General features: G+C 52.9%; 2 protein-coding genes across 15 annotated transcripts in view; both read right to left on the reverse strand.

The window, feature by feature from the left end:
- Znf384 (zinc finger protein 384) overlaps window positions 1-2,556 on the reverse strand; it is a 29,662-nt gene extending 27,106 nt beyond the window's left edge. For 2 of the 14 annotated variants that reach the window (XM_050163976.1, XM_050163975.1), the window contains exon 1: window positions 1,171-1,434. The gene's annotated coding sequence lies outside the window, so the exon portion shown is untranslated. The other 12 variants (XM_050163966.1, XM_050163968.1, XM_050163972.1 and 9 more) reach the window with 12 other exon arrangements.
- Window positions 2,557-8,003: 5,447 nt separating this feature from the next.
- Window positions 8,004-14,023, reverse strand: Pianp (PILR alpha associated neural protein). The gene is made up of 6 exons (XM_050164084.1): window positions 13,762-14,023; window positions 11,746-11,805; window positions 11,005-11,510; window positions 10,266-10,347; window positions 9,428-9,649; window positions 8,004-9,130 (listed from the first exon to the last, which is right to left on the reverse strand). Exons 2-6 carry the CDS (start codon window positions 11,748-11,750, stop codon window positions 9,109-9,111), a joined length of 837 nt encoding a protein of 278 aa, XP_050020041.1. The 5' UTR covers window positions 11,751-11,805; window positions 13,762-14,023; the 3' UTR covers window positions 8,004-9,108.
- Between the last annotated feature and the right edge of the window lie 904 nt (window positions 14,024-14,927).

Here is a 14,927-nt window from a genome sequence, read left to right on the forward strand (position 1 = left end):
TGGATAGAAGATAAAAAAAAAAAAAAAAAAGACGTATTTATTTTAGGTACATAGGCATTTCACCTGCACACCAGAAGCGGGCACAGGAGCCCATGGGCTACAGCTACAGTTGTCAGCTGTCATGTGGGCACTGGGAATTGAACTTAGGACAAAAGAGCTACCACTGTTCTTAACTGCTGAACCATCTCTCAAGCCCCTACTGGGTTTTTGTTGGTTGGTTGGTTTTTCAAGACAGGGTTTCTTTGTAGCTTTAGAGCCTGTCCTGGAACTCGCTCTGTAAACCAGGCTGGCCTCGAACTCTCACAGATATCCACCTGCCTCTGCGCCCTCACACACACACACACACACACACACACACACACACACACACACACACACACCCCGCATGCTGGGATTAAAGGCTAAAGAACCTTACTTCCTGTCATGCATAATGGCATATGCCTGACAGTCCCAGCACCTGGGTGGCAGATGCAGAAGGCTCACCTCAAGTCTGAGGTCAATCTGGTTTACTTAGGGAGTTCCATGCTAGCCAATGCTACATAACAAAATCTTGTCTCCAAAAACTAAAATACGTTATTTACCATCAGGTCTCATATTTTGATTTTCCCTGACTACTACTAGGACATCATATAATTTTATCCATTTTCTTTCAAACTAAGCTAGAAGCGGTGTTCCCCCGAAACTTCCCCTGACACCTCAGATTCAAACAATCCCATTTACTGTCTCATCATCCAAGAGACAAGCAAACACTCCACTGGCTACCAAGAGTGGGAAATGCTCTCCACACTCGGCTCTTCTTGTTTCTGGAGGCTACACCATAAAGACGATCCTTGCCATCGGCGTCCTTGTGTCTCCACAGCAGACAAAATGCAAGTCCACTCGTGGTCTCACCTGGTCATTTCACTCCTGATGAGAACCAGTGGCAACGGAAGGCAGCAAAGGTACAGTGTTGCCTTTTATACAAAAACTTCCCGGGCACCATAATAAATAGAAAAGGCTTTTTTTTTGGGGGGGGGGGTCTAACAGCAAACACCAGTACCACAAGTGTTGATTACTTCAATAATTCTGTCACATTGTTAAGGAAAAAAAAAACAAAACCAAACGAACAAAAAAATAACATTTGTCTATGATCCCACCTCCTCCCAAATCATTAACCCAAGATCGTCTTACCCTCTCTCTCTCTTCCTCCTGCCGTCTTATTCCTTCTCCTTTCCAGGGCTCCTGAACTTTCTGGAAACAAATTCTCTAGGTTACAGAGGCCAGTAAGCGGAGGCCACCAGAGAACTGCACAGAACCTCAGAAGTTCTTTGACTGTCAGCAATCTAGAAAGCAGGTAGCTTCCCCAGAAACAATCCAAGGATGGAAGGACAGGCGCCCAGTGCCACCCACTACGTGGATAGAAGGGAAATAAAACCAGTTCCCCAAAACTAAGATGAATGCTATCACCAGCATTTGGGTTTCACTCCTAGGCTCGGACACTTAGTCTTCATTCCTCAGGGCTAAGAGTAACAGGGAGTCAGAGAACGGAGGACATGAAGGAGGCTCCTGCTCCTGAGAAGTGGTTCAGAGAGCAACGCTGAGGGTAGGGGGATGCCCAAGCCCTTGTGTCAGGCACAGTGCCAAGTTCAGGCCCAGCCACTTCCTCTGGCCTCGCCCACCCACTCCACTTCTGTGGGGACTTCGCCCCCTGCCTACCCAAGGCCTTGTGCCAAGTAGTACCTCCTTCAACCTTCAGTGGTCTCTAGACTGGAGACCCCCAGCTGTCCCCCTAAAACCTTCGCACCCCTGAGACACCCAACTGGGTCCTTCCTCCCGATGTCAACTCCCACTCCGTCCTCAAAGGCCAGTCTTTGGGACGTCCCTCCTTCACCCCTCCAGGGAGCTGAACTCTGCCACCCACCAGACAGGCACCCGCCCCCTAAACCCCCCCATTCCTCCTCATCGCCCGCTCCTCCACAACCACTTCCGGTTCCGGGACAGACACACTTGCAGTCACATCGTGGACCACCCCCCCACCCCGTCCGCCCGCTCGCCCAAGGAAAAGGGGAGGGGGAGGAGCGAGGAGCTTGGCGCGCGCCGAGTGCAGCGGCGCGAGACTCACCCGGCGGCGGCGGCGGCGGCGCCAGCGCCTGAGCCAGCGCGCGGGAGGGGCGGCGTTTGCAGGGAATGGAGGGAGCCGAGCGAGCGGGAGAACCCGCGGGGCGCGGGACGGGGAACGAAAGGCGGGGTGCGCGGGCATGCACTGCAGGCGCCAGACGGATCTCCACACTCGCAGAGCTGCGCGCGAGACACCCGCGGGGCGGGGGCGCGAGGCAGTGTGTGCCCCCCCCCCCGCCCTCCCTCCTGAACACTCACCCGGAAGTGGTGCTGCGGCTCGTGCTCCCGGGAACCCCGATTCCTCCACGCCCACCTTCCTCCCCCCCCCCAGCCTCAGTGAGGAGTCGTTTCGCGGAGAAGGCGGGAGAGCCGGAAACGAAAAAGGGGGGGGGGAGGGAAATAGCAAAGGGAGGGTGGTAGCAGGAAAGTGGGGGGGGGAGAGAAAGAGTTCAAAGGCCGAGTCACTTCCGGGAGCGCCTAGAATGCATCCGGCGCTGCTAAGGACTCAGGAATTCTGAGGGCAGAAGTTACGGCAAGTAAGGGCGGAAGTGGCTCCTACCCAGGGACGTGTGGAGCATTCGGTAGACGTGACGCCCCAGCGGAAGTGAAGGCGGGTTCTGTTAGCTGAAGCTGAGCATTCGAAGAGCGGTCCCGGGCTTCCGGAAGAGACTTCTGAGGAAGTCGTAGCGTGAGAGCTGATCAGGTTCATGAATTATGCATCAAGGCAGTAAAGACAGTTTAGGTTCTCCCTTTTCTAGGTTTATTTTTATTTGTGTGTATAAATCCGTGTAGGTGTATGCGGGTGCCCTCAGCAGCCCCCTGGAGTTACAGACAGCTTTGAGCTTCCCTGCCTAGGTGCTGAACCGAACCTCTGGTCCTCCGGTAGAGCAACAAGCACTCCTTACGGCTGAGCCGTCCCTTCGGTCCCCCCCGTAGAGGCGGTACGGATTCTTAAAAGACGGGTCACGGTTCATTTCTGGGTGTAATCGGTTGTGTAGGAAGTTAATTGACTTGTTCTTGAATCTTCACGAGGGTCCCTTTGCTGAGCTAGGGTGGGGAATGCCTCAGTGCTTTGAATAGTCAAGAAAAGGTAAGAATGTGTCCATAGTTGCTTGAGATCCCTGAAAATTCAACCGTCTTCCGGTGACTACGCCGAGACTCTTATCTTTGCTTTGGTCTTTTCTTGTTGCCTCCACCCACACGACATTCAGGCGTACCTCCTCCCAGCTCCATCAGGGCTAGGACTTTGAATTGCTCCCTGTTAGGTATCAACAGATCCCAGAACTTAAGCTGTTGAGTAAACGTTTGTTGTATAAATGCGCAGTTGATTATGAACTACTCCAAGAGATCTTCCCCAATTGCTCCAACCCAAAGTTTCATTTAAAATTTTGTAGCATTTACAGCGTGTCTTTATTTTTGTTTTTGTTTTTTAAGACAAGACAGGGTTTCTCTGTGTAGCCCTGGCTGTCCTGGAATTCTATCCTTAGTCCAGGCTGGCTTTGAACTCACAGAAATCCATCTGCTTCTGCCTCTCAAGTGCTGGGATTGAAGGCGTGCATCACCACTGCCCGCCCAGCTAAGTCTTTGTCTTTGAAACAGGATCTTGCGCAGGTACAGTTCATGCTGACCTTGAATCCTAAATCCACTTTCTAAATGGATTTCTAATCTCGTATGTGATGGGATTTCAAGCCTCTCTTAGTCTATAGTTTATACTGTTAATTTTAACTAATTTGTATATCTGGTTCTCTAGTGAGATTGTCAGGGAAGAAACTGTTCACACTAGATACTGTTAAGTATCTAGTTAAGTGTTAAGTCACCTATGTTACCACTGTTGAGAGGATCAGCTTCCTTCTATCCTATCTTGTACCCTCCCTAAGCTGCTAAACTGCTGGTGTGTAACAGCTCCGAGGTGGGATGGGACAATGGGATAACTTCCTGAATGCTTGCTTATATCCCATCTGCTTCCTTCACTAACCTGCTAGGCTCTGAGATGCCCTACTCTCTAAAGGCTATAAATGTTAGTAGTTTTCTTTGTTCTACAGGTTCTTGTGGGTCTCCTGTACCAGCTTCCTCTGCTTCAGTTGGCTGGTGTGATTAAAGGACATGATTACCAGAAATCCATCTCAGTACCAAACCTGGAACGAATCTTTAATATTTAAGACAATACATTTATTTATTTAGTAAATCTATGTAGCCACAAGGCCAAACAGCATGATCTGGCTAGAGTCTCTGAGCTTAGGTCTGTTTTGGCTAATGCAGAATTGAGTTTCCTCAGTGAGAAAGCAAAATTACTCTAACAAGTAACTACAATCTTATTCTACAGATAGTTAAAGTGAGACTAAGTGACTCTTCCCCCTCCAAAGTCACAGCCAGCAATAGTAAACCATACCTTAATATACTAGTTAGTTAGTTTGTTAGGTAGTGATAGAGTCTCACTATGTAGCTTTAGCTTAGCCTGGGATCAGGTTGACCAGGCAGTCTTGTCTACTTTGAAACAGAATCTCTTGTAGCCTAGGCTGGCCACAAACTTGCCAGGATAACTTTGAACCCCCAATCCTGCTGCCTTAAGCTCTCTCCTCAGTGCTGGATTACAGACATGAGCCACCACACCTTTTATTTGTTTTGGTTTGAGTTTTTGTGTATTTGTGTGTAAGTGGAGGCCAGAGGTCATTATCAGATGTCTTCTTTAATCCCTGTGCTCATTTTTTTGAGGTGGGATCTCTAAGTTAACCTAAAGCTCACCAATTCAACCACATCGACTGGTCATTGAGCCCCCCCCCCCACACACACACACAGTGCTGGAGTTACAAATCTGAGCCACCAGACTCACATCTCCCCAGCAACATTGTGGTGGTGGTGTCTGCCTGTTTGGTGTTTTGAGATGGCCTCACTAAGCTCACACCACCTCAAACTTACCACATTGATAAAATGACCTTGAACTCCTAATTGCCCAAGAGCTGGAATTAGGGGCAAGCCACCAGCAGTGTTTCTTCCTGTTTATCACAATGTTGAGCCCAACACTCAGTCTATGTTGATTTCAGTGGCAAATTAACAGGATAAGAGTTTAAGTGGCCCAGTTGTCATGTACCTGTAATCCCAGCTTTCAAGAAGCTGTGTCAGGATTAAGAATTACAGGTAGGTGAGGCAGAGGTGGCACACACCTTTAATCCCAGCACTTGGGAGGTAGAGACAGGCAGATTTCTGAGTTTGAGGCCACTGTGGTTTACAGAGGGAGTTCCAGGAAAGACCCCAAAGCTATATAATTCCTGTCCCAAAAAGACAAAAAAAAAAAAAAGTTATAGGCAGGCCAGCCTGAGTTATGTAGAAAAGACTCTGCCTCCAAAAGAGAAGGAGGTGAAAGAAAAAAGATAGAAGGGAGGAGAGGAAAAGAATGGAAACAAAATAGTAATTCCCCAAAGTCCTGGTTCTCCAGCTCTGCCTCCTGTACACATTCAAGCCCTCGTGCCTCGGGCAGCCCCTCCTGCCTTTGCTGTAAGGAGCAACTTTTAAGTCCTTGGAGCAAAGCTTTGATGCTGTAAATCTGGGAAATGGTGGGGAGGAGGGCTGTTAATTTTAGCCTGGGTTCTCCAGCTGGCACAGTTTCCATCTTGAATCATTTCCACACCCTGATCTCTGCTAGGAGATCCCTCCTCCCAAGGGCTTTCCCATCCCCTTCTTTGGTATGTGCCCAATGGTAAGCATTCCAGAAGTATGCCCGGGAGAACCTTGGCTGAGTCATTTGATGTACCCCTCAACAAAGAGTTTGGTGATAGGAGAGTCGACGCCTCCAGTCAGGCCTGTGACATGTAGACTTGACAAAACTTTCAAAAGAGCAGCTTGGCCCTTGTTTACTTTCCCTTCTATAACTCTGTTACCCACAGCCTCAAGGATTTGAGGACCTGAGTCACTGAGTTTTAGGAAAGGAAAATTCAAGTGTGCTCCAGACCCCCGAGGTGTCATGGTTAGCACCGACCCAGTCTAGCACAACTCGAGGCAATCCACACATCCGGACTGTCATTCTCCCATCTTTCTTTTTTTTTTTTCTCCCATCTTTCTAGCCTCCTGCCTTTCCATGGGGAGAGGACATTGAGGGAAGAGAACAGGTGAGATTTCCAGTATCTTTAATGGTGTGTTTAATTTATTTAAATTTAGGAGAACTGCAGTCTAATCAGAGAGCAATTAATTCCTTCATTAGGGGACTTCATGTGTGCCTTTTGCATATGGATGAGCCACAGGGTCACACTGTCCCTCTAAAGAGTTGTTGAAGGTGAGAGCCCCAGGAGCCCTCCAAACAGTTCCTTGCCCTTCTGCACCAAATGCTCTTTCCCCCCACTCTCTTCTGGCAAGGGCTCGCAGCCCTGTGGGAAAAGCTGCAAAGGTTAAGGAGGCTTCCTTCACCTTCCCCAGAGCCCTTCCCTAGCCCAGCCTGTCAGCACCTCACCCTGCACCTTCCGTTTCCTCCCAGCTGCTCAGCTCCCTCTGGGTTCTCTGGGTGCACTGTGTGACAGCCCTCCTCAGAAGCCTGGACCTCACACCTCTGCTGGTTGGTTCATTATTCTGGCCTGGGGCTGCTTTCCTCTGGCGCAGTCTGTCCTAAACACCACTGTCATCCTGAGAAATACATTCCTTCCTCTCCACACTCGTATGCTTTAGGGGTTCAAACACATTTCCCTCAATAGGCAGTACAGCTCCCCAGCATCTAAAGCACACCTACCAACACACACGCGCACGTACACTTCCTATTTATATCAAAGATAAAACGCATGGAGGCAGGTACAGTCCAGGCAGCCCACACTGCCCTCTTGGATACTATATTGCCACCTACTTCCCTGTGGTTGCCCATTTCCAGGGAGCAGGTGAGGCACAGATGGGGGCGGGAGGGGGGGGAAGCAAGACCTAGGTGGTTACCACAGCAACTGAGCCTCGCAACAGCTGAAAAGCTGATGTGTGGGCTTTACTAGAGCTGTTGAAGATCCAAACCTAGAATCAGGACCTCAGAGGTGACTGATCCCAGCTGGGCAGCCTGTGTTCCCTCCCCAGACACACCCCTTGATTCCACCCCCACACCCCAGCGAATGCCTTTCTCAGAATGGAAAAGCTAATGAGCTAACCACACAGGGCGTCTGGTGCAGCATAGCTTTTGGCAGGCGGCTGTAGGTAGGGGCATGTTAAGAAGCAAGGATGAAAGTAAGCCAAGTAGAGAGCCCTCTCTCCTGGGGCTCACCCAATGTTTTTTTTCCCCCTCCTCTCCATCTTTCTCTCCTTTGACCCTTTATCCTCTGCCTTAGCTGTCTTGCCCAGCATGGTGACTCATGCCTATAATTCCAGCACTCAGGAGGCAAGGTGGGAGGATCTAGTACTGGCCAGCCTGGACTAGAGAGTGAGAGACCCTGTCTCCCATCCAGCAGCTGCATTTCTGGCTTGTCCCATTGCCTGTCCTAAGAAATGTTCCCCTTGCCGGGCGGTGGTGGCGCACACCTTTAATCCCAGCACTCGGGAGGCAGAGGCAGGGCAGGCGGGTCTCTGTGAGTTCAAGACCAGCCTGGTCTACAAGAGCTAGTTCCAGAACAGGCTCCAAAACCACAGAGAAACCCTGTCTCGAAAAACCAAAAAAAAAAAAAAAAAAAAAGTTCCCCTTTACTCTGGTCTCTCTTGACCTTCGCTAAGAAGGAACAAGCAAGCTACACTCCTGATTCCAGTGTCTCCTGCAAGACCATCCCTCCTCTGGACCCTTCAGCTCCTCCCGTTCTATCCCAAGACATCCATCAGGCTCCAGCTTCAGGTAGAGCAGGCCAGGTGACAGTCTAGTCTGAAGAAGTTCCCGGTCTCCCCTTTGTTTACCATTCTTCCTGCCAGTCCTGGGGGGGGGGAGGGGTTATAAGGCAAAACAGGGGACTTAATTATCTTGCAAAGGCTTTATTTGAAAATTTTGAAACTTACATCCCACAAGATTATCACCACAAGAAGAAAGAGATAATACAAAAATATATATCACAGCATAGGAGCCAGGTTAGAGGAAGAAGGGAGGTGGAAAAAAATGAGAAAGGAAGAACCTGAGGAGAGGATAAGGGGGAGAGGAAGGAAAGGGAAGAGGGGGGCATGAGGGGACCCAGGAAGAGTAGGGTGGATGTGGAGGCAGAGCTCCCAATGGCCTTGAACCAGCTGGCTTCAGTCCCTGGCAGCCTAGGTACAGTTAGGGAGGGCTTAAGGAAAGGGGGAAAGGAGGACCTGTTGGGGGGCTCTGAATTCCATAGAGACACATATACACAAACAGCCAGGACAGACAAGACAAGGAACTTGGGAGGGAAGGGAGGACATGGGAGTCCCCTCTCGTGTAGTGCAGCAGGTGACTCCCCCAACCCCATATTTCAGATGGATGACAGAATTTAGCAATTGGACCTCAGTACCTCCATTCCGATGGGGGAGCCCTCAGAGTCAGTGCCCTTGGAATGGGATAGAAGGACAGTGAGACGTGGAATGAGACGGGGCCATGGCAGATGGCACTAGGAGCCCCTAACTCACCTCCCACCCACCTCTAGGGCAGCATGCAAGGGCCACAGAGACTAGACCAGTGGGTGTTGAGGCAGTGAGCACACTGCCATGGAATGGTCAGAAATGCACATCCCCAGTCTGAGATGGCACAGAAAATGCAAAGGGAGTGGGACATGGGCAACAAGAAGGAGAGAGCTAGGAGCCAGCTGAGCAGACGGGCGGGGAGCGGGCAGAAGAGCAGCGTGGAGAGCATGACGGTGGAGGCCTGGGAGGGCGGAGGTGAGTGTGCAAGGCTTTCATGTGAGTGTGCAAGGGTGGGAATGGGGGACCCCAACCACTGGAGGGCAAACAACTGGACTTTCCCATGGGGTCAGTGAGTGGTCCAGGCGGTGTGCAAGAGCAGGAGCTGGGAGCCCCCCACCATGGCCCCAGTTCCCCACGGTTGCCCCACCCTCAGTGGATGGTGGCTATGCCGGCCACTTGGCCTCCCGCTTGGCAGCACCCCAACATGGGGGAGCATCACAGATTCACCAGGGGAATCCTGAGAGGAAGAGGGAAAGGGCACAGTCAGGAACCAAGGAGCAGGCTGAAGCGGAAGGAAGAGTTCACGACAGAGGGCACTTAGGGTGAAGAGGCAGAGCTAAAATTAAGGGTTGCAGGAGACTAGGACATGGGGTAGGAAGGGGTCCCCTTCCCCTAGGGAGGCCTGCGAGCCAGGTCAGGAAGGAGATTCACGGACGGCAGTAGGGAAGCCACCAACCCCAGAAAGACCCACTAAAGGTCTGGAGACCTAAATTGCCTTCCCTCACCCTCCCATCCCATTGGCCCCTGCCCTCACCGGTTCAACTGGAAGGCTGGAGCCCCCTTGGGCTGGGGCATCCCAGGCCGGGGTCCCCCTCGGGGCTCCTCATGGTCAGGGGTGGGGGTGGGTGAGTCCCCGAAGGCCCCCAGCACAGTGACTCCAGCAGGGGATAAGTCTGTCAGTGGTTGCTGGCTCTCCTCCTGCCTCAGGGCACCTTGCTGCCCTGAGGGCCTGCGCCGCTTCTGGCTGCGGTCCCAGCTTGTGCATCAGAAGGAAAGAGATCCTTAGGCCAGCACCTCTGGTCAACCCAGCTTCTCCTTCCCTGGTGCCTCCAACTCTCCACAGTACAGAAACTGTTCTCTGAGACTATGCACCCGTCAAACTATTCCTTCTGCTTCCCTCCAAACCAGTTTTGGAGAGCCACAGGCTTTGTGTGAAGTACAAACTTCAAACTGCCCCTTGTCACACTAATGCCCAGAGGAGCCCTTTCTCTCTTCTGCAGCTACCTGGCAGACATTTAGTTCAGTTTCAAAGTCAGCTACTGACTTGGGCACCTGAGTGTAATGATTCTCTCAGTAAAGAGTGAAGGACTATGTGACCTGCCATTAAATGTGTACAAAGTTCTCTACTTCCTCCTGGACAGGAGCCCTAAGACAGGGTTCTGTGGCCTGGTTCAGTTATATCTGTCTTGGAGAGCCTCCTGCTACCCTTGCATTTTTCTGGAGGAATCTGCACTGGTTTCTCTCGGTTCTCCAGTTAGTTTTTTTTCAAGCTCTTCCCGTCCCCCGTGATTTCCTACTCCCGTGTAACTGCTGTCCTTGCCCTTGCCCTCTGTCTGGCCTTTCCCAGCCTTCCGCCATCTCCCCCAACTCACCAGAACTTGAAGATGATGCCTGTAGCCACAAGAACAATGATGATGGATATGGTGATTGTGACATAAAGCTGGGGGTCCACACCTGATAAAGACGGAAGACAGCTGTTGGGAGGCCTGAGGCAGGGTCAAAGTGGGGTGTGGCTGAGGACTGCCACGGGACTCTGGACTCTCCCTCTTCTCCTATCAACTTCCTCCGGAGCCCTCAGCTCTTCTACATTCCCAAACATTACATGTACCAAACACCACATGTACCATACATGTGATGAGGCCCAAGGTCAGAGAGAACTATCCTCCTGTGTATAGAAACGGAGGTAGAGGTATCAGATGCTCTTCCCTGGCCCAACCCTATGCCACCATCCAGCACAGTTGTGCTAACACACGGCCTGGCAGCCACCTTCCTCCTCCGTGGCTTCCCTCTGCCTGGAACACCCATTCCGTTCTATCTCACACGGCAGTTGTTTGATCTGCCTGATCCCCAGGGTGAAACAGTCTCTCACTTCTCTGTTTTTCTAACAACATGCTGTACGTGCTTCTCTTGGGGTGTTTATTATGTTGACTCATCGCCACATGTTTGCACATCTGTCTTCAACAGCGGACCCAAACTCCTTCAGACTGCGGGAGGCATCTCCACCTCTGCACGCACCCTTGCCAGCCTAGAACCTGGCGCGTATACTGAAGACACTCACAGATGAGGCCTCCCTCCCCATCCTTCACAGCCCTACCAGCCTTGCTCACTCACCTTCTCCACGCCCTCCAAACAGGAAGGGCCTCAAGGTAGCAGGTGTTTCCCCAAGGATGAGCCCGTCTCCGTCATCCCGCATCGAGTCTGAGTTGGGGTGCGGGGTAGCCAGCCCATGTGGGGCTGCAAAACCATAGTCCAGGGGCAGAAATCCAGGATTGACAGAGTTGGGGTCCCCTCCATCCTCCCTGGAGACTGTGGGACCCCACACAATAGCCCAGGGGTACTGAGATGAGGGAGGCCCCTCCTCAAAGCCTGATGGGGTGGCAGGAGGTGCAGTGCCTGGCAGAACTTGCCGCCGTGATCTTGAGACCCGTGGGGATCGGCTTGGTGGAGGAGCCCGCTCCCAAACACACACATGGCGAGGGGCTGAGGGGCCACCCCGGACACAGGGGGGACGGGCTGGGGCTGGTGGGGACCGAGGGGAGGAGCCCTGAACCGGCGGTGAGAGGGGTAGCAGCAGCAGTGGCCAGAGAGGGAGGAGCTGGGACAGCAGCGAAGCAGGCCTATAAGAAGGGAGAAAAAGCAGGTGAGCCCCCGGCCACTGTGGGCTCATGTGTGAGAACGGTAGACTCACACCAAAATCCGGGGTACCTCCCTCCAGGTTTCTCTGCTAAAGCAAGTGTGTGTCCCTGGCTTCATTTCATCTCTTTCTAGGGGGCCAGTCCTCCAGAGGCCCCAAGTTGGTCTAGTCCCCCAGGGAAAGTGGTCTCCAAGCTCCCTCTGCTGGGCCAAACTTACCACATTCTGCACTCCGTATCTGAGGTCTTCCTCAGCTGTGACCCAGATTTTCGGCCTTTACTGGAGGAAAAATGAGGGTGTCACAGCCCAACCTACCCTGTGTCCTTTCCCAGCGCATCCATCCACCAGTTCTGCCTCTTCGTGCCCCACCCCCTGCCCAGTTACCAGCCACGCTGCTGCTTCCCAATATCCACTGCTTCTTAGCATCCTTTTAGGGGAAAGCTCCCTACAGTAGCCCCCAGTCCCACCTACAACACCCCAGATGGGTCCCTGCTACCTCCTGGCCTCAGTGTCTGTCTACTCCTGCCTCTTTGGCTTCCTTCCTTCTCACTTCCTCTGCCCACAGCTTCAGGCTTCTTGGATCTTAATTTAGAGCCAAGAACCTTGTGATTCCCTGAGCACCTACCGCTAGGGAGGGAGTTTGAGAGTGGGGGAGGGAAGGGGAGTCAATCTTAGTGAGTGTGAGGGGGGTGCTAGAAGCCCCCTCACCTCTTGTAGTGCTGGGCACTTCTCTGGCGATGAAGCGGAAGCTACCTGCCTTTTCAGAAAAATGGGAGAAAATGGTAGGTGGGAGAAAAACTAGAGAACATGATTTTTGCTCTTGGTGTTTAACCACCCAAGCACATAGGTGCGTTCTGAAAGAAGGTGGAGCTCGAAGGAAGCCACCCCCTCAGCTGCTTCTTCTGGGCAAAGTCCTAGGAGAGTCTAGATGGTTGGTTCCAAAGGGAAGTGCACAGTCTCCAAGCTGAGGGTGGCGAGTCCCAGGGGGCTATGGTCTCTAGAGAGAAGGAGCATGTGACGCCCTGTGTCTTCTGGATTCCTAGTCCATATGGGCATGTGGAACGCTCAGGAAGAAGCCAGGGAAGGGACTAGGGTAGTGGACAACAGGGGTGAGAGGTGTGGGGCGCAGAGGGAAAAGGCTGGCCAAGAGTCGGAAGGAGGGTGAACAGCAGCTGCGAAGAGATGGAGGGGGAACAGGGGCTCCACATCTCAGAGGGCGCTGAAGGGAGAAGAGGGCAGGAGGAGAAAGTGAGAACAGGCAAGGGAGGAGGATGGAGGGGTCTGGTCAGGACAGAAGCAATGAGAGTAGAAGGGAAAAGAAAGGATGGAGATCAGAGAGGAGGAGAAAGTCACTGAGATAGAAAAGAAAATGGTGTTGAAGGCGAAATCAGAAAAGGAAGAGACGGAACGGAGTGGTGGGGGGATGGAACGGCAAAGATGGAGGAGTTAGGAATTGTTTCTTGAAATTTAAAGGGATATGGAGACAGAGCTGGAGGCCAGGTGAAAGCGAAGGGAAGGATAAGAGAAGGGCTCGGTGAGAGAAGGTTAGAGAAGGAGAGAAAGAAATGGTAGGCGAACCAGTGGAGCGGATAAAGGCTCAGAGACACCAGTGGTCCGCGGACTCCAGGATCCACCTGCCCCTTCGCCTGCTACATCCCCCACCACCAATGTCAACTCCAGCCCCTTCACACGCACACCGTACCCCTTGGTCACCCCCTCCAGGAAGTCCGCAGTCCCCGAGCTGGTGCGCCACCCCACCCCCTTCGCGCTCCTCACCGACCTGTTGTGCGCAGAAGACGAACCGGGGGTGGGGTGGGGGAACAGAGCCCCATCCCTAGCAGAACCCCCAAGCCCGCCAATCCCACAGGCCTGCACTCCCTCCACAGGGCTGGAAAGCAGCGTGAGTAGGGAAAACGAGGCAAAGATATGCCATGGGATTCGGAAGGAGCACCCAGAGCGGAAAGGGGACCTGAGGCAGGAGGATGCCCGAATCTGCAGGATGAGCTAAAGGCGGGATGAAGGCAGCCGCGGAGACGCTGATTGCTGCACCAGGAGGGTAGGATGGAGTCGGGACAGCGAAGGGATGGAGGGCACAGTGGAAAAGGAGCTCTTCGTGTCTGGAGCCCGACGAGGGACCAGAGCAGGAGGGGCGGGCGGCGAAGGGCGCGGAGCTGGCACTGGGGAGGGCAGGGCCCGCTCTCTCCGGGTGGAGGCGTAGGGTCCCCCCTCGCTCACCTGCATGCTTGGCGTAGCAGCGCGACGACTGCAGGCGCTCGGGGCTGCGCGGAGCTGGGGGGTCGCAGAAGCGGGTGGGGCGCCAGGCATGGTCGGGAGGTTTGCCTGGCAGCAAGGCGCTGGAGCCGGAGGGGGGGCGGGAGCCCGGGGCGCGGGGCGGCGGCGGCGGCGGCTGTGGCGGCGGGAGATGCTCGCTTCGGCTGGGCTCGGCTGGGCTCGGCCGGGCTCGGCTGGGTTCGGCAGACGACTAGGACCGCTTGGTCTCCGCCTCTCCTCTTCACGTCTGTAGGCCACGCACAGTTTAACCCGTCACTTGCCAGACTGCGAGCTCAGCTTTTGTCCCAGGTGCAAGCAAGGTTGAGGAGGGCAGCAGCGACTGGGGGGCGGGGGCGGGCGGAGACCTCCAGTTCTTCGGGATTTGATGGCTCAACAGACCCCATGATTTCTAACCCCCCTAGCAGTTCTGAATTTCTCAGTCAGCCAGACATTTGAGTTCCCAACTCTGGCCAGGGTGGAAAGGGATAGGAGTTCAAGACCATGGATGAGAGAATCGATGGTGTAGGAGAGAAAACTGCACACACAAGTTAGGGTGTCCCAGCAGCTTACTCCCCTTATTTCATTTTGGCCCTGATGTATAATTCAATTTCTCTGAAGCAACCCAGTTCTTACGTGGTTCGAGATCCAAGGGTATCAAAATATCCAAACCACTTAACTGTGGCTTACAAGGATGTAGGTCCCCATCTCTAGGTATCTCCGATTTTTCTTTCCTAGGATTTCTGTGTCTCGGCTGCAGTGCAGCTGACATACGTTCCTAGAAGGAGGCAATAGAAACCTGCCTCGGGGTTCTGCACCTGCTAGTTCCTGTAGAAGCTTTTCCTTGGCCGTTCACAAATGGCCCACGCCAGTCTCACTTAGATCCAGTCTTCCGAGAGGCCTTCCCTAATCTCTTAAAAAACAAAAAAAAAAAAAAAAAAAAAAAAACCTCCCCTGATGTGGGCCATGGATATGGCTCAGGGGGCAAGGGAGGTACCTTGCCACCAAGCCTCACTACCTGAGTTCTAGCCCCAGGACTCAGATGGTGGAGGAAGACTCATTTGAGCTGTCTTCAGACCTCTGAACGAGCGTGCGAGACACACACACACTAAAGATACACAATTTAAAAAATT

This window comes from Alexandromys fortis, unplaced genomic scaffold (genome assembly GCF_014885135.2).
Source record: "Alexandromys fortis isolate MF-2015 unplaced genomic scaffold, M_Fortis_MF-2015_v1.1 scaffold_150, whole genome shotgun sequence".
Classification (NCBI taxonomy): Eukaryota; Metazoa; Chordata; class Mammalia; order Rodentia; family Cricetidae; genus Alexandromys; species Alexandromys fortis.

What these genes read in the sequence shown, in the direction of transcription:
- Pianp (XM_050164084.1), bottom strand. An exon ending in GTTTGGAGGGCGTGGAGAAG is followed by an intron (nt 10,348 to 11,004) that starts GTGAGTGAGCAA and finishes CGTCTTTATCAG; the next exon opens with GTGTGGACCCCCAGCTTTAT. An exon ending in GGCATCATCTTCAAGTTCTG is followed by an intron (nt 9,650 to 10,265) that starts GTGAGTTGGGGG and finishes CTGATGCACAAG; the next exon opens with CTGGGACCGCAGCCAGAAGC.